This window comes from Haliotis rufescens, unplaced genomic scaffold (assembly GCF_023055435.1).
Source record: "Haliotis rufescens isolate VD_foot unplaced genomic scaffold, xgHalRufe1.0.p SCAF_76, whole genome shotgun sequence".
Classification (NCBI taxonomy): Eukaryota; Metazoa; Mollusca; class Gastropoda; order Lepetellida; family Haliotidae; genus Haliotis; species Haliotis rufescens.
In genome coordinates, this window is record NW_025964368.1 from 1,074,827 (window position 1) to 1,095,194 (window position 20,368).

Here is a 20,368-nt window from a genome sequence, read left to right on the forward strand (position 1 = left end):
TGACGGTACATGACCCGTCTTGGTGGGATGGTTTGATGGTACATGACCCGTCTTGGTGGGATGGTATGACCCGTCTTGGTTTGATGGTTTGATGGTACATTCCCCTCCTTGGAGGGATGGTATGATGGTACATGACCCGTCTTGGTGGGATGGTATGATGGTACATGACCCGACTTTGTGTGATGGTATGACCCGTCTTGGTGGGATGGTTTGATGGTTTGATGGTACATTCCCCTCCTTGGAGGGATGGTATGATGGTACATGACCCGTCTTGGTGGGATGGTATGATGGTACATGACCCGTCTTTGTGTGATGGTATGATGGTACATGACCCGTCTTTGTGTGATGGTATGACCAATCTTGGTTGGATGGTTTAATGGTACATGACCCGTCTTGGTGGGATGGTATGATGGTACATGACCCGTCTTGGTGGGATGGTATGATGGTACATGACCCGTCTTGGTGGGATGGTATGATGGTACATGACCCGTCTTGGTGGGATGGTATGATGGTACATGACCGGTCTTGGTGGGATGGTATGATGGTACATGACCCGTCTTGGTGGGATGGTATGATGGTACATGACCGGTCTTGGTGGGATGGTATGATGGTACATGACCCGCCCTGGTTGGACGGTATGATGGTACATGACCCGTCTTGGTGGGATGGTATGATGGTACATGACCCGTCTTGGTGGGATGGTATGATGGTACATGACCGGTCTTGGTGGGATGGTATGATGGTACATGACCCGTCTTGGTGGGATGGTATGATGGTACATGACCCGTCTTGGTGGGATGGTATGACGGTACATGACCCGTCTTGGTAGCTTTACATGTTGAAATCAAAAGTTGACCACGAATGTCTCCACATACTGCATACTGCTATGTGGTCTAGCCCATATATTGCTGTAACCCCCGTTAGAATTGATCCCCAACAGCCTATGCAGGTCGACTGAACAGCTCGGGTGGTCAGGCACGGTGACTTGGTTGAAGGCTTGTCATCGTTTCGACGGCGTGGGTCGTTACTCACAGTATCTATCACTGGATTATTTGGTCCAACCTCGATTATTTTCTACAGATGGAATATTGCTGAGTGTGGCGTTAAGTTAACATTCAGCGTTGATACTAAACTGCAGCGTCTGGTGATGGGACAACCGCTAATCTAATGTAACGTCGTCCTGTAGGTGTGTACAGCTTACATCATCTTCTAGACCCGTGAAGATCCGGGGTAGAATAGGTCTTCAGCAGCCCATGCTTGCCGTAAGAGGTGACTATGCTTGTCGTAAAAGGCGACTAACGAGATCGGGTGGTCAAGATCACTGACTTGGGTGAAGCATGTCATCGTCTCCCAATCGCGTGGTTCGAAGCTCATGATGTCAGTCACTGGACAGTGATAAATAACAATGCTGCAAGTGGATGTCTTTCTTGACATTTTAAACTGACACATTCCAGGTGAGCTACAGTGCCTAGGCACTCATTTTGCCACATCACACAGACTGATTTACATAATTCTTTAATAGCACATCAAACATATACTCATAATATGGCTACCCAATTGAGTGGATCGACTCGCATGATATTAATGACTGGATTGTTTGGTGCAAACTTGATTATTTACAGAACGCCGAGTGCGGTGTTAAACAGGTGGGGTGAAATTGGGTTTAACGTCGCGTCCAAGATTATTGCACTTATATAGCGACGTGCATGTACGTGTGTGTTTGTGGCTGCTTGTACTTGTCCGGACTGATGCCGATTTATAGTGCTAGCTCACTGAGATACCATGCCGCAGTTTAACATGAATACCCCACTCAGACACAGTATACTGACTCCGAGCCGACCAGTCCTTGTTTGAGCCCCTTAATGCCGAGCGCCAGACAGGGTAACAACAAGTACCATCTTTTAACATCTTTTGGAATGACGCGGCCGGGGATCGAACCACAAACCTTCCGCTCTCCCACTAGACCACGGAGGCGGTCCGGTGTTAAACAACAAACAAACAAAACAAAAGAATATTTCTAGCTGTATGACAAATGAACCTTCTCTGTCTGTCTGTAGGTGTGCTGTGGACAGCTTACTCCGTCGGTTGACCTTCTCCCTGAAATGAATGACTTCAGAGTGTATGACAAATGAGTACATGACTTGAGGGAGATTCCGCCACTGGCAGTGAGTGAGAGTGAATGTAACACCCCTCAGTCGGCAGTGTGGCAGCTTTATTCCGAAAATGTGGTTTCAGCATTAGCAGTGCCTTACTGACAGTAGCAGGTCGCTGTCTCCGTGACAGATCCCATGTCGTTACATTGCAATGCACGTTGAGTAAACGGGGATATAAAACATTTTGATTCACGTGTTTTTTGCACATTCCACAATTTTTTAGCGCTTTTCGCAAAGATTTCATAGTGCGTCATTCAGCTGTTACTCAAAGGTTGATCAGGGTTACAACATTCAAGGCCCCAGAACTTAAAGATTTCAAAGGGTTTATAGTGGAGGAGGGGGCACAAGTGGCCCAGTCGTCTAAGGCGCCGCGATTCGCTGTGCAGAGTTGCGTCCCTTGGGCACGCCAGAAACCTATGATTGTGGGTTCGAATCCCGGTTCGCCGCGATTATGTTTCTAGGTTTGTCAGCACCATACCCGTGCTCGTGTCTTTCACCGAAGTGGTAAACGTCTGAGACCTGCATCACTTCGGGCTTTCCTCCTACATTAAGCTGACACGCCGTGATATAACTGGAATACTGTTAAAAGCGGCGTTAAAACCAACTCACTCACTCACTCACTCACTCACTCACTATAGTGGAGGACGTTTCCAAATTTGACGCGTCAGTGACTAAAGTTTTGACTTCACGTGTTTTTTCAGGTGCACAATTGATTTGCCTTTGCATGTGTTTATGACGGGTGGTACCGGTGGGGCAAGATGCGCTTACCTTTTCGCGAACACATGGTATCATCCCTGTTTAATGGTGATTTATAACACATGCTTATGATATAATTGGAATCGTAAAATCGTGAAGATCCGTGAAGGATAGAATAGGTCTTCAGCAACTCATTCTTGCCGTAAAAGGCGACTATGCTTGTCGTAAGAGGTGACAAACGGGATCGGGTGGTCAGGCTCGCTGACGTGGTTGATGCATGGCATCGTAACTCAATTACGTGGACCGATGCTCATGATGTCAGACACTGGATTGTCTGGTCCAGACTCGATTATTTACAGACCGCCGTCATATAGCTGGAATATTGCTGAGTGTGGCATTAAACAACAAGGAAAGAAAGAAGAAAGGTCAATGGTAGAGAAAATGTTTTTGTCGCTTTATATATATTTGAGGACATGGGTGTCTAGCGGATTAAGACCCCACAACTCACTGTGCATACCCGAATTGTCAGGGTTCGCTTGTCGGGGTTAGAATCCCATACTTTCCGGGGAAGTTTGATTTGTCAGCACCATACGTAATCCCGATGGTTTAATGAAAATGAGGGGGGCACGGGTGGGCCAGTCGTCTAAGGCGCCGCGATTCGCTGTGCGGAGTTGCGTCCCTTGGGCACGCCAGAAACCTATGATTGTGGGTTCGAAAACCGGTTCGCCCCGATTATGTTTCTAGGTTTGTCAGCACCATACCCGTGCTCGTGTGTTTCACCGAAGTGGTAAACGTCTGAGACCTGCATCACTTCGGGCTTTCCTCCCACATTAAGCTGACACGCCGTGACATAACTGGAATACTGTTAAAAGCGGCGTTAAACTAAACTCACTCACTCACTAATGAAAATGATACAGATCTATGACCGGCGTCACTTTGGGCTTTCCTCCAGCATAACTCAAAACTGTTAAAAGGGGCAGTGGGGTAGCCTAGTGGTTAAAGCGTTCGCTCCTCACGCCGAAGATCCGGTTTCGATTCCTTACATGGGTACGATGTGTAAATCCCGTTTCTGGTGTCCCCCGCCGTGATATGGCTGGAATATAGCTAAAAGCGGCGTACTCACTCACTCAGCTGTTAAATTGGACTTTAAATCCAACCCTGTGACTGTTGGATACTGAAGTTCAGGGTTTTAGTATATATGATGTGCATCTTTATGGGTAATACTAAACTTTCAACCGACAATGAGTTCATTCAAAACTATAACCGCTTTAAAATGGTCAGGGAAACTGGTTTTCCAGGGCCCATTCCTCAAGACGAATCGTCATGGGTAATTTGGACATCGGCCAATCACAACGGCTGCACAGTTTGACATCTGGGCGAGTGACGAGAAGAGAATAGTTATCGTCAACGCTAGAGAATAATCAGTCTTGATTATCGGATTACCCGTAAAGATCCAGGGTAAAATAGATCTTTAGCAACCCATGCTTGCCCTAAAAGGCGACTATGCTTGTCGCAAGAGACAACTTACGGATCGGTGATCGGGGACGAGGATTTGATTGATGCATGTCATCGTATCCTAATTGCGTAGATATATGCTCATGATGTCAATCACTGGATTGCCTGGTCCAGACTCGATGATTTACAGCTTGAATATTGCTGAGTGCGGCGTTAAACAGCAAACAAACTATTGGGCGTGAAAGGCAAAATAGTGGTGACAATTGTCCGAATGGATCACTGAAAGTCGGTGATGACACCAGGTGTTCGCGAAAGATGACGGTTCTTTTTGATCACTAGGCTGTGTTTGATCAGCAAATTTTGAAGGTGTCGTCAGGTATATAGTATCTCACATGGGGTCATAACAGTCCCGATAGCACACGTCGTCATATGACACACGTATGATCGTAACTCCCATACTCCAACATAGACTTGAGATAGTCGTAGCGCTAAGATCGCTTTGTGCAAGTGGTCCCTGGCTTAAAGCATATATATATATATTGCTCCCCTCCTAATATCGTAACGCATCTGTGACACAAGTGACTGTGTCAACGTGATTGCAGCTCCGCACTAAGGCTACAGACCCGTGAAGATTCCGGGGTAGAATAGGTCTTCAGCAACCCAAACTTGCCGTAAAAGGCGACAAACGGGATCGGGTGGTCAGGCTTAGATCGATGCTCATGATGTCAATCACTGGAGTGTCTGGTCCAGACTCGATTATTTTACAGACCGCCGTCATATAGCTGGAATATTGCTGAGTGCGGCGTTAAACAACAAACAAACAAACAAACTAAAGCTACAGGAAATGTTCTCTGGCCTCGACTCCATTGCCAATAGAATATCTATGTTTCAAATTCCCCTTGTCACACGAAGCAAATTTTATCCATAAAATATAATGCTTGATAACTGACCCTATGAAAGGGGCGAGTTCAATTTGTGCCCAGTTTCTAGGTATTCTTGGTCGGAAACAAATATTTACATTTCCGCCTCACTTTGTTTTTTATAAGAAAAAAAATAAGCCCTAAGGCCAGATTCGACAAAAGAGGATCGAGATACAATGACCCAGCAGAATGTGTCATCGTGCCCCGGCGGCGTCGGTCGTTGCTCATGGTATCAACCACTGGTTTACTTGATTATTTACACGCGAGAATATTTCTCGAAATTTGCTGACTGCAATGTTACAGCATTAATAGGTAATACATAATCACTTGAATCACGTAACTAGTCATTAGTGCATGTTTATACAGACCTTTCCCATACCTGTTACGATTGTGCCATCAAAATCAATCAACATAACCGTATCTGTCATGGGAGTGTTCAATTACATCGCAGTATATGGGATGTAATATTCTGTACGCATGTGCCATCATTCAGATTTACAGCTGATTCGAGTTGGTACGACGCTAGCCTGGTAAAGCTTGCCTCAGTCGGACCGGAGCGGACGTTCACCTGGTTAACACGATTTCCTCCCAGTGTGTGGCGTGTGTAGCGTGCGTAACCAAATGTCGCGAGGGTGGTGTACTCTGTGAAATGTCGTCGGGATATGAGCCTGTTTCAGGCTGCGATGCCTAACAAGACGGATTACAGATACCTCCGTGAGAATTCGTCAGTTTGTTTCCGGTTATAGTGAGCATCAATGTTGACAAGTGGATTGAAAATCTTTTATGGGCGTTTCATTAAGTTGTCGTGTCGCCATTGCATCAAAATGTTGATAATCATCCAGTCTTAACGTTTACCATCAGAGGGACAGGTATTCGCACAGAAGTCTCTACATGCCACTAGTAACACTGCCAACAAGTGTGTCAGAACTTTCCAACACACAATGATCATGGGTAGAATTGGTCTTCAGCAACCCTTGCTTGTAAGAGGGTCCCCTGGTCAGGGATTTGTTTGTTTGTTTGTTTTTTGTTTAAAGAAGCACTCAGCAATATTCCAGAAAAATGACAGGGGTCAGGATCCAGTTAGTTATGACAAGCATAGGACTTCTCCTTTACGGCAAGCATTGGTTGCTGAAGACCTATTCTACCCCAGATTTTCATGGGACGGGTGGTCAGGGACGCTGACTTGGTTTAAGTCATTGTTCCCCAACTGCTGAGATCGATTTTTGTGTCAACCACTTCACTCTCTGGTCTGGACTCCATTATTTACAGCTGTAATATTGCTGAGTGGGGTGTTAAACAATAAAACATATCAATAGGACATGCCTCGTTGTCAGTCCGAGCAAATTTGGTATAGTCCCTCAAACACCAATTTGTTTCGCTGGTTCAAATATTATTGTATATATCAATTCAGTCATCAGTATTAATGATAACTCCCATTACACATGGACAATGTATCAGTTTTGCACATTGTATTACTTATAATGTAAAGAACCAGGCAAAACAAGCACCAGGGCATAGACTGTGGTCCCTTTTACTGAGCCTGGGCTCCGTTCCACAAAGCGATCTTAGCGCTAAGTCGGTCATAACTCCCATTCTTTAACACTGACTTACGTCGTAGCGCTAAAATCACTTTGTGGAACGGGTCCCTAGTCTGCAGGTTGATGGTGCCTCCTTTAAAATAGTTTGTTTGGATGAAATAGAGATGATACTGTTGGTTGGTTTGTTGTTCAAACCGCACTCAGTAATATTCCAGCTATATGAGGGTGGTCTGTAAATAATCAAGTCTGGACCAGACAATCCAATGATTAATATCATGTGAGTCGATCCACTCAATTGGGTAGCCATATTATGACTATAGGTTTGATGTGCTATTAAAGAACTATGTAAATCAGTCTGTGTGATGTGGAAAAATGAGTGCCAAGGCACTGTAGCTCACCTGGACATGTGTCAGTTTAAAATGTCAAGAAAGACATCCACTTTCAGCATTGTTTTTAAAAGATTTTCTGCATTAATACCAAGGAGACAAAACTTGCAAAAAAGCCTAGCGATCTGAACAAAATAATGTCATGAGAAACATACATGCCAAATAAATTCAGGTCCCTCAGTCTGGCAATTTCAGAGTAATAATTGGCAGGTAGAAGTGCACGAGGTTATCGCTTCATTGGTCAAGATCTTTCTAGAAAATGTTCACAGAAGCTGAGGATAGACAAGCAGGCTTTCAGTTCGGGCAGCCCAACACACAAGTCATCTCAAATTTGTGCCTTAACAATAACTAAATGTTCAGAGTGTTCTCCACATAGGGTACATCAAGCAACCTCACTTGATTGATCTGTAAGTGAGAATGGTTTGCTTGGTTTTACGCCACTTTCAACAGTATTTGAGTTATATCTCAGCCTTTCGTACTGATGTTTTGTTTGTTTGTTTCTTTGTTGTTTAGCCCATTTCTGGTGTCCCCCGCCGTGATATTGCTGGAATATTGCTAAAAGCGGCGTAAAACCATACCCACTCACTCACTTTGTTGTTTAACGCCGCACTCAGACATATTCCACACATATGACGGCGGTTTGTAAATAATTGTGTCTGGACCAGACAATCCAGTGATTGACATCATGAGCAACGATCCACGCAATTGGTATACGATGACATGCATCAACCAAGTCAGCGAGCCTGACCACCCGATCCCGTTAGTCGCCTCTTTTGACAAGCATAGCCACCTTTTACGGCGAGCATGGGTTGCTGAAGACCTATTCAACCTGGATCTTCACAGGTCTGGCCATGAAGATCTGTGTCGAATCGGTCCTCAGCAACCTGTGCTTGTGTAAGAGGCTACTAATAGGATCGGGTGGTCAGGCTTGCTGACTTGGTTGATGCATGTTGCGAATTGCGAAGATCAATGCTCATGTCAATCACTGGATTGTCTGGTCCAGACTTGATTATTTTCAGACAGCCATCAAAAACCAGAAATATGGCTGTGTGCGGTGTTAAACAACAAACAAGCAACCAACTGATGTAGTGGAACATACGCAAACATGTCCATTTCTGAAGTAGAATAATTCAAGACAGAAAAGTTTCTTAAATACAAAACAATAATTTATTCAAGTCTCCTTTTTTTATCACTCACAGAAAGAAATGTTGAACATTCATGGATGCTATATTGAATCTGATTATCATACAGCTTGCACCAGTGAAGGCAGAGCTTACAAGGTAGATACACAAATGATTCCTTTCAAACTTGGTATGTGCATTGCATCTCAGAATACAGTCCAGTCTCATCTCTTTACAGACAGGATGACATTTACAACTATTAGTTTTATGAAAAAAAAGTCTTCCCAATGACTTGTCGGAGAACAAAATTAGTCAGATTTAAAAGAGAAATAATTAATTTTAATCCCAAGAATGAATATACTGCACAATGAGATCAATACATTGAGTGAAAATTCATACCAAGTTTGAGTGACTGACAGAGGTGTTGATTGTCCATATAAGGTAATGAGGTTGATGTGGTTACCAAGGTAACAGGGATACAGAGCACAATGACCACAAAAAGCTTATATTAACACTACCTGGTAGCAACATACTATATATATATTTATGTATATATATAAAAATTTCAACCTTCAAAAATTTGTACAACATCCTTTATATGAACTGATAACTACTGTCCATAACTCGTTATCCAAATGAAAGCTAACTCAGCTTAAACGGAGCTTTGTGTCCCTGCTATGTAAACGATGCATTGCACTTGTCTGACAGTGATTTCTGAATGTGACAAACTACATCAAGTGAAGGCATCCTTCTGTCATCTGTTTGAAATTTGTAATACTGAAAAATACTTGAACACAACAGCTTCATGTACTCGGGTTATGCTACAGTGTGTGCGGTGAAGGTTGTCACATTTGGAAATCGTCTCAGAAATAACCACCTCAAAAACAGTCTAAGGAATCCACATTGTGTAACAGTGAGTCTATATACATGTTCAGGAAACAATGTCAATATCACAGAGCCCCGAACCATGTATAGAGCTTTTGAATAAATTTATCAAACACTAGACAGTAAACAATTCTCTGGTTTCATGGAGTGCAACAAACTTGAAAAGATGACGTTTACTACAAGACAGCTTTTAGCACTTAAGGACAGGCATGAGTTGAATGCAGATACGGTACAGTTAGGATGATCATATAGAATATGCTGTGGACAATGTGTGTTTTCTGGGGCAGAATGTAGGCTTATTCACTGCACATGGATGTCAAAACCAATGAATTGTTTCTGATATTCTCACGTCAACAGAAAAACAATACAGGCTTGTGTAGTAACAATAATTGCACATTTTCAGTAGAAGTCTGTATTCACTGACAGTAGTTGTATGGAAAATGCTACATCACAATCTCACAGCTTTCACACTGCATGTACAAAACCCAACATGCGACAAGGCAAGGGTAAATGCCTTTCTTTGCTGTATATTTCTGCAATGGACTACACTAGGCACATCATGTGCAGTTATGCTTTGTTTGTGAACTGCCGTATTCAACCCAAAAAGTGTTCCTCCCCTCCTGTCATTGTAATAACAGCAGTCTGATGAAATAATTACAGTTTTGATTGAACTGCACGTGATGTGCCTTCGTAAACAACTTATTAAACTCTTCTGATATTGATGGCCTTTTGATTTTAACCTGGACACTTATTGGGTTGAGTACAGTATACTGAACCTCGGATGCTGTGCACAATATCAACTTGTATATTATTGTAACTCTTCTCCTAATTGGGGAAAACCTTTTCTTCAAAAAGTATATTTCATCTCCATCGCTATGCAAATCTAGATTGGCAGACAAAATCATACAAAATGTACAAATATACAACTTCAATACATAGCGTGTTAGCCATACAATAATACAATATAATTGAGGAGGTATACACTGTACAGGAATAAATTAGGCTCTCTAGCCCGACAAGGGCACAATTTACACTATCTTAAAATCGTTTATCTTATTGTACATCGGGCGATACATACAGGTTATTTAACAATAGGGTTTGAATGTCATGGCTAGATATGAACTAATCGTCATATTTCATTCCCTTTGTCAAATGTAAGAAATCGCTAATTACAAGATTCAAATTCTAGCATTTCTTCATATTGCACAGTAATTAAATATTTTCAATTTTAGCGTTCAATTTTGATTGAACCAAATTCATTTATGAGAATTTGGTGAGTTACTTGATTTCAAACTGCTTTCTTTTCCTTCACAAACTGTATATGAACACTTACTGAATGAACACGATTCAATGTGAGAAATGTTATTACAAACATGAATGATTTTACTTGGTACATAGCATATGTCGTGCATGTAGAAATAAATATTCATACATACCAGATCTAAAATTGGACTTGTTCCCTTAAAACGTACAAAAGTTACAAATTTATCCTAAATTCCACCTTATTCAATTACCATACAGCACATTTCAAGCAAGGTTTCAATTTTTGGAGATAGTATCTCAATAACACCCAATAACAAACATACAATACATCAATATTTCTTTGGTGTGTTTTAGACTTCTTACCAAATTCACAAGTTAAATTATCAAAGACTTAAAGCACTGTTTGGACATCATATTGAACAAGTTCCTCAAACGTCTCACAATTTTCACAGTATGAACATACAAATGGCTTCAATCCACGAAAATGTCAAGCCATCACATACAATCAGTTTCCAATGCTCGCCACTGACGATATTCCTGCATATAATAAGTTACTTGACAATGGTTTCTCCATCCCGCCACTATAGATTACACAGCCAGTATGTGACACAGACAGACAGACAGACACTCAGTCTACATCATACAGTTGTGACGGACAGTAGAGGGTTATAAGTCTTTCCATCCTGAACCCGACTACCGTGGGCAAGCATCTCCTGCACAGTCACAAAGTTGTCAAGGACTTTCTTGCCCTTGTGTTTGTTCATCTTGCGATGACTCAGTTCAACAATATTCGCCTCCTTCTTCTCTTCGGCTTCTTTCAGAGTTTCCATTCTTGCCTTGATCATCAACTCTTTCTTCTTCTTGTAATCCTTTGCCTTTTCCAAGTGGCGTTTCCTCTCTTCCTTCGTCCAGTACCTTCCAGTTTTCATCTCGCTCATGGCGTCATCGTCCGTGGTCATCCCACAGCGCTCTTCTGAGATTTTCTTTGCTCGTTCTTTGAGGATTTTGTTTCGGACAGGTCGTCGGGTGATGTAACGCGTGCCATCAGGCCGACGTTTGACAACCCACTCCATAGCACCACTTTCTGATTGGGTGGCATCTTTACCCTGAACAGACTTGGTGGACTCTCCGTCCACTGACTTACTGACACTGGATGGCTTTGATAGGGAGCGAGTGCGATGTTTCTGGTCCATCTGCTGCTGAAACAGTTTCTGTTGGATTGCAATTGTATGTTCCAGATTGGCTCGATTTGTGTACATGACGTCAGCGTATTGAATGTACAAATCCTGAAGAGATTCTCCCATGTGGATATGGTCTTTGAGTCCACCACTATTCCCATTGGTCTGAGGCTGCACGGGCACAGGCACAATGCCCTTGTAGCCATGACCACTGTCATCACTGGAGTAGTCCCGTGACTTGGTTGGTGTTTGAGTCTGTTTCTCTGTGTCACTGGACGATGGGATCGCAGGACCGGGGGCTAAACACAACATTGAATTCTTGAAGCCTCTATCCCCGTCATCACTAGCCTGGTTGAGTTCTAGTGTCAGGGGGGTACTCCGACAGCTTTCACCAGTGTTGTATGCACTCGTAGTTGACGTGTCTTTCTCCCGCTCGGAGCTCTTCACATTCTGCTGGCCCATCTTCATGGAGGGCGCACTTCTCCGGATGAGGAGCTCGGAGGGATCAAGGGATTGCACATGTTTAAGGTATTCCAGTCTAGTTCCCATTCGGGGCACAATGCGTGGACTTTTTTGTGGCTCAATTTTGAAGATGTCTCTATGATGATCCAGTTTCATCTGATCTTTAATATGCGAGTCCACAATTTCTTGACACTCTAAATTTATCTCCTCCATTTCTCGATTGAGGAGATGCAGCTCTCTCTCGATGCTGCTTCCAGAGTCCTTACGTTTGCCTTCCTTCTTAGGTGATCTTTCACCTTTGACACAACGGTGTTGTAGCACCTGACGGAACTGATCACAAGCCTCTGCAGAAATGTCATTGCTCATAAGCTCGGGCTCATTTGATGTGACACTCTCATTACTGTGATGTAGTCCTTCCCGATTCAGATTACAAACAGGAGGAAACTTCATGTGTGTGGGCGGAGTCAGGCACTCGATGTCAAAAGTCTCCTGAAACGAAATTAAAAAAAAAAAAAAATTATTGCCAGTTCCCCAAAACGTATTACCCAGTACAACTACCTGGATAACTTGCTAGTTCTACAATGACATGTATAACCTGTGTGCATGACTTTAGTTAGATACTTTGCAATAGCCACAATTACATTGGGACACGATGCGCATGTCCTGCAACCTCTGACCTATAATCTCATCAGCTGTTTCGGAAAGTGTTCCTATCTGATTTGACCATCTAAGCACAGCAAATTCCAAAAAATCATTATCCTCAAACACACTTTTTTCCATGCTTATCAGCATCAAGAAATATTTTCACGTGGCCGTTTGCAAGAAAACCTGTTCACACAATGTATTGCCCGCTCTGAATGAATGAAGTGGCTCTGTTGCCAGATTTCACAATGTTAAGTGACTTTAATGTGATCACAGGATACTCGGCTTGTAAACAACACTTACAGAGGCCACATATCTATGGAGATTACCCTGGAAAAATACACCACTTTCTCCGCTAAACATTTATTCCAATAGATGCAGAACAGTTAAGGAACCCATAGCTTCTGGATAAACATAATCTTTGGGAGGTCTTTATCTGCAGAATCCTGTTTCTCTCTTTCCCCATTTAAGAATACAAACAGGATAAAGTTTGCCCAACTTGGAAATTTGCCTTTAGAAACTGGTAATTCTGATACCTTTTCAGTCTTGATGACAAAACAAATATTTGTATCTTCATTTATGAGTCTGAAGTGACATTATTAATGACAAAATGCATAACCAAAATAGGTTAAAAGCCTGGGATTTTATCCAAAAAAAGAAATGGTCCCTGTAATTTCTTGAAAAATAATAATTATGCTTTATCTTGATTGAAAAAAGAAAGAAATAGTCTGCCACAAAAATTACATTGTCACAATGTTTTTTGCGAAAAATTTGTTTGGCTCATAGATTTAATCTTAAAATATATGATTTTCAGCTGTAGCTTAAAAAATATCTTGTCTCAATACAAACTCCTAGTCTTCAAGCCCCCCCCCCCCAATATCAAATGGTCAGTCCCCAATTCTGAAGTCATCTTATTCCTGTTTATTTACATCCTAGTACCACATCACTGTTGAAGAATTAGAAATAGAGTTATTTTCACCTTAATTATATACTGAACAAAAAAGTTGGGGATCAGGATTATGTTTGAGGATTTTCTTTTAGTGAAAATTGAGTTTCATTAAATGTGTATGGTATATATTATAGTTTATGACCCGATTTTTTTGTTTAGTATAGATGGTATTGATGATGTCTTGTAAGATTTGGAAAGCACTTTGAGAGATGTTTTTTTCCAAACTGTTCATATACTGCTGGAAAGGAGATCCCTAAGAAACCAACACTCATTGTTACCCAGAATGCACTTGTTATATGTGGCCTTACTTCAGCACTACGTGACATGATGTATGAGACTGTTTCTATTTTCTGATATATGTAACATGAGACGGGGGGGAATAAGCAGCACATTGTGATAAGGAGAGCTAAAAAATATTCTTTGGCAAATGTCAAGGCACTGCATAAAACAATGCCTCATAAACATAATCTAGTATGGTGTACTAACAGGGTCATAAATCCTTTTTTATCATCAGGAGAAGAATGCCAGTGAAGTGTGTTAGAAAGCAGATTGTGGTCCTACTGGCCCCCCATACCTTAGTCACCTATCACCTTTATTCCCGTGACTACAACCAGATGAGGAACCGATACAGGTATCTTGATATAAAAATCTACAGATAATCCAGGAATAAATTATACCCAATTGCAGATAAATGATTTATTCATTCAGCTCTAATGTCACTTCGTGTTTGTCAACAGCTGTTGATTTGATGTATCAGGAAAAATAGGAGAAAGTTTGTAAAATATTTTTTTCTCGAATTCCCAAACTTTGCACTTCTTTTCAGCAATATTCCATTAAACTCAAAACATGAAAAGATTTGCTGAAACAAGGCGACACCCATTTTCACATGAAAGCTTTGTTACTGCCCCTTAGAAGCACTACAGTTCATTCAGGCCATCAAGTTAGGCCGTAACCACTGCAAGTTGAGACAAGGTCATAAGTTATGGGCTAAAAGGGTTTGTACAAGGGCAAAATGGCTGCCTAATACTACTTTCCTCAAAGCATATCCTAAATCAGGCCATACTCAAAGAGCAAAGTCATTGAGCTAGAAACAAAACTGTCTGGTTTGCAATTAGATCACAATTGATTTGCAGAGTTGATGGTGGTAAATGGCTGCAATGTGTTCTAACAGGCAATAATTGCCTCATGCTGATGGCGCCAGAACAGTTGTCGCAACTACAAGCACCTACAGTAAGGAAGGCTTGTTTTCACAAGGAAATAAACCAACACTGATTGATTTTAAAAATAAATAAAAAGTAAATGTTAGCACTTGGTGACTGTCAATGTACCGAAACATTCCAGACATGATAAAAGCTTTGGTTCCTTAAAATCCTGATTTTGCTGAGTGAAACAGTTTTCTTATTTATTAAAAATATGTGTCATTTTTTAAAAAGAATTGTGATGAAACTACATTGTTGTTTAACGCCGCACTCAGCAATATTCCAGCTATATGACGGTCTGTAAATAATCGAGTCTGGACCAGACAACCCAGTGATTGACATCCTGAGCATTGTTGTATGCATTTGGGATCAGTGACATGCATCAACCAAGTCAGCGCGCCTGACCACCCGATCCTGTAAGTCGCCTCTTACGACAAACATGGGTTGCTGAAGACCTATTCCACCTATTCCGGATGTTCACGGGTCAACTACATTTGCGCTCACCTGTTCAGAACTTTCATCATTTTTTGTACTTTCATCAGTTCGCCCAACACCACTGTCTTTCTCATGTTTGTTGGAGTTCTCAGTAGTGGCAGTGTCAGTAGTCCCCCCTTCTTCATCTAAGTTGCGCTGTAATAAAAATAATTTGAATAAGTACCCATTGAACTCCCAAGACGAAAAAAGACCATTTGAAAATAAATGATAAAGTTGTGTAATACCCTTTACATCTCAAAACAATCACTTTGAAATTTCAAACAAACCAAATTGGATTGCGTGTCAGATGTTCCTGCAATAAAAAGGCTATCACAGGCCATGTTATTGCAAATGATATCTGAAACAAGTGCTCAAACTCTACATAAATAAATGTCAAATTCCCAATGAGAGCAGACCCACGGCATGGCACAAACATCTACAATATTTATACATTGTATATTGGATTAGATTCATATTTCAAACAATTCACACCACAATAGCCCTCAGATCACCCCGAATATCTGTATTCCCCAAACACCAGGACGAACTGATGGGAGACCATCCCTGCCAATAATGAGGAATTCTAGCACCAAACAAGTCCCTGGATACTAATGGCGTGAACACCTGTTTTTATGTCCATTGAAAACATGGTGAAGATAAACTTCAAAGCTCTTGGTATCAACACAAGGGAGAATCCAACAGGCATCCATGTAATGCTGCAGCCAGGCGTTTGTACAATGGCTAATGAGCTTACGTTATCGGTTGTCGGTCATTTTGCTCTGGTGTCTTCTGCCTTGTCTTGCAGCCACATCAAACGAAATCCTGTCTCATAAATCGCATAATCCCACTTTCCTTCAGCTTAAAGAGGCAGACTACATCTTATCCATAATTTCCACACAGGAAAGGACATTTGCTGTCTGTGTTACAAGGTCTTGAAATGATCTGACATGGATTTCTAACCCTCATCCACTTGCTTAATGATCTGGAAAATATTCCATGTGGTCTTTTCTAAACACTAACAAGAACCATTAAAAAGATAGTTCACTCATACAAAACCGTGATTCTGTCGTCCCTCTGTGCCACGATCACACGCTGATATAAGCATACAGCGTCAAGGGGGACGTCAAAGTAAATATTTTGGTAGTCTCCTAACGTGACCCAGTTTGGATTGTCCCCTAGTTTTACAATGACATGAAAGATATTTTATTGACCTATATTCCTTTCATTCTTTCTCCGATTTCAAGAAAATGGTCAACTTTGGCATGTTTGCACAACAAGAACTGATGCTAATTACACCAAGTATCAGGCGAGCTCAAAGATGACAACGTCTTTGTGCAGTGTTGACAGTTGCTGGGTCCCCCTCTCTCAACCTACATACATCATATTAAATGAATACATCTTTTTTCCCCTCACTAGATCCCCTATTACAGGCTTGGATGGCCAGGAATAAAGATATTCATGACAAATAAGCTCCCCTTTGGAGCTCTTCAATTGCTGGAGGCCTGGTTTCGTCGTCACTGGAACAGGACACACGTATAGAAAGATCAAAGCCGTGAGAAGACTTCTCTCTCTATGGTTTGAGCAACACACAAAAGGCTGTGTAGTTTTCAGTATAAGTTGCCAACTGAAGTCCTAATTGACACGAATCCATCGAAGTGATTGATTCTAGCTGAGCCCAGACAAGTGTATGGGCTGGACACTACAGTGTTAAACAGGTATCTCGGTACTGATGGAGTGAACACATTTGTCATGCTGGGGAACTGTCAGCACTTTATTTACAGAAAGCTTCCATTCGAATAATTACAATGCGAGTAGATAGTCAGGGAAATGTTATTAGTAGAATAAAAGGTATGAGGCCATGGTTTAATAAACTCAGCCGACCTGTAGTGTCTGTTACAGACCCAAGACCATATATACTACTCAAAAGAAGTTAAGGAACATGCCATGACAGGTTTTCCTCCCAACAATGAGCTGACATGCTGTGATATAACTGGAATATTGTTCAGAGGGTGTAAAACCCAACTCCCACTCATGCCATGACAGATTAACTATACTTATGAAAAAATCCAGTGATCTGTAACTTCTTTTGAGTAGTATATTTAAGAAACAATCAACTCCATTTCATTCTCATCCAATTTACAGCTCTAGGACCTGACATTAAGACAATGGAGGGGTTCTTTTATGGAATTATGTCAATAAATCAAATCTGAACTCCCAATTTCTTTAGAAGAAAATTGAAATACGAGTCATCTAATAGGGATTCTTCCCAATCTGTACAGTTAGTTTGAAACACGTTTGAGTTGATGTGTCTCGCTGTACGTCACTCGTACCTTGCATAAAGAACATATGGTTGATGGTTTGTTGTTTAACGCCGCACTCAGCAATATTCCAGCTATATGACGGCGGGCTGTAAATAATCAAGTCGGGACCAAACAATTCAGGGAATGACATAATGAGCATCGATCCATGCAGTTGGGATCGATGAGATGCATCAACCAAGTCAGCGAGCCTGACCACCCGATCCCGTTAGTCGCCTTTTACGACAAGAATAGTCGCCTTTTACGGCAAGCATGGGTTGCTGAAGACCTATTCTACCCCGGATCTTCACGGGTCTAAAGAACATATGCAAATCATTCAAACACTTCATTCCCAGAGATGAACTTGTGGTGAAGGATGAAGCCAGCACTGCACATCACATCAGGACATGACAGGCTACCTGCAGAAAAACATGCCGAGGAATTCAAGGCAAAAACCCTTCCCCTGTGAGGCAGGGCAGGTTAAGTTCCTGTCAACACGGAGAGGTGGGGCTGCAGGGGAACCCCCAGTATCTTGACATCATCTCTGATGCTTCTCCGGATAAGCCGACTCATCAAGCAGCCTTTGATTGTGCGGCATCCTCTTCTTCCCTCCTCAGTCAGGGTAAAGTACAACATTCTCAGTGGTCCTGAAACATGCCAGCTCCAGTCAACAGGATGACCTTGGCAAAGTCTCCTGACGAGATATTGATGTTCAATACAGGTGAAATGTTTTCTGGATATTCAGAACTCTCCAGGTTTTGAAATGAAGACTGAGAGAGTCTATATTCATTCAGCGTAATCACAACGGCTTACATCCTGGGGATAAGTGTAAAATTATAATTCCCTTTACTGTAAATATCATTAATTAACTATTATCTTTTCATTCTTGTGCTTCTGTGTTCCAGACCCTTGTGGTGGCCTAGTGATATAAGTGTTTGCTTGTCAAACATTAGACCTGGGTTTGATACCCATATGAGGATAATGAGTGAAACCCATTCTCATAGTCAGTGACTCTGATGTCGAGGGAAGGTTACGATAATACACCACTCCCTTAATTAGGGAGAGAATTCAGCTCAGTCATCCTATTGACATGGTCGTTCCATTCCGGCATTATATGACTCATTTCAACTTATTGGGGAACAATTATCCACAAATGTTGCCATACAACACCTGTACTATCCATTTACCATCCTGACTAAATCGATCACGGCAACTCCCACAGAGCAACCTTCACATAGCCTCAAGCACTGTTTCCTGACCCCCAGATCTGCTGATACAGCAACAATCTGGGATCTGTCCCGATTCATTCTCAAACAACACCATTATTTCATAATCCCATTTATCAAAATAATCCCAGCTTTAACCTACACCAAGTGACAACCTCCTTGCCAGTTGTTACCTCAAGGTCGGCTAATTATCCGTTTTTGTCCAATTTCCCCAGGATTCTCCCGAGATGTGACTGCAGTACTAAGCAGCGAGGGGGCCCTAACAAGACTTGACAAAAACACCCTGTGTTGTTGTGTAGCAGTGATTGTGTGGAGGCAGGCAGTTGTGAAAATAATTACCTGTCGGAGGTAATACTCCACAGTCGGTTGTCTCCTTCACTACAACTCACACTGTTCCTTCATTCCAGCATATGGGCAGGGACGACTCCACACTCAGCTGGAGTAGTCAATGTTGGCCGTAAACATATGGAGAGCCAGCCTCAAAGACTGACATTTCATCCCAGAAATAGAGCTATCTTATATATATATATATCCCCAAAATAAATAAAATAAAACAATCCCCAGAACAATCCTTTATTTCAAGCAATCTAGATTTGCCAAATTATTTTAGACTTGAGTTGGATTCCTTTTTTATCACTTAGGCCTGGGAGACGAACTAGCTTCATAATTCACAGAAATTGTTAAAGTTTGACTAGTTGGAAATGACTAAAGTTTGGCTGTTTTAGTGAGTGAGTGAGTGAGTGAATGATTATGGTTTTAAGCCGCTTTTAGCAATATTCCAGCAATATCAAGGCGGGGGACACCAGAAATGGGCTTCACACATTGTACCCATGTCGGGAATGGAATCCAGGTCTTCTGCGTGACGAGCGAATGCTTTAACCACTAGGCTACCGACCGGCCCTGGCTGTTTTAGAGATGTCTAGTTGTGGCCATTTCTTTTGAAATTAGGATGCTGACTGATTTAACTTGTATTGCAGAATTCACGGAGTCTCTCCTATTGTTGCATCGGTAGTAAATATATTCTTGCGTTATATGTCTAAGAGTGGGACACCAGCCTATATTGTCTAAGCTACAAAAAAGTGACTCAGAGTACTCAATAAAAAGTACAAATGTATTGATACGACTTTAGGAGGTGAGAATGTAGTATGTTTTCTTCCTTTTTGTCATAACATTTTGTGATCATGTGCTTAAGATATTTTTTTTGGCATCAAATAACTGCATGCAGGAGCCAGCATTCATGGCAACAGACGAGACACAAATATATTCCCTACTATAAATTATTTCAACTGGACCATAAAACGAATCATAAAATCATAACCATATTTTCACAATTGACATAAATCTAACTTGTAAATTCTGCCAAGCCAAGTGTTATTCCTACGCTGGCTAGTAGATTACACACCAAGTATATATAGGAGACAGTTCCAGGACCAGATTAGTATCTGCGAGACAGCCTGATCCCCAGCTAATAGCACAATAATGGGAACAGTCCACAAAACTAGTATTTAATACTCCCCTTCCCTA

The 20,368-nt window shown here is 41.7% G+C and overlaps 1 protein-coding gene across 5 annotated transcripts in view; it reads right to left on the reverse strand.

Annotated features, from left to right (window-relative positions):
* Positions 1-8,296: 8,296 nt before the first annotated feature.
* Positions 8,297-20,368, reverse strand: part of LOC124133114 (E3 ubiquitin-protein ligase PDZRN3-like) — a 313,211-nt gene continuing 301,139 nt past the window's right edge. For all 5 annotated transcript variants that reach the window (XM_046497368.2, XM_046497369.2, XM_046497371.2 and 2 more), the window contains 2 exons: positions 15,352-15,477; positions 8,297-12,546 (listed from right to left, as the gene is read on the reverse strand). In XM_046497368.2, coding sequence (XP_046353324.2) covers positions 11,056-12,546; positions 15,352-15,477 — 1,617 coding nt within the window. In that variant the 3' untranslated portion in view covers positions 8,297-11,055. The remainder of the gene's footprint in view (positions 12,547-15,351; positions 15,478-20,368) is intronic.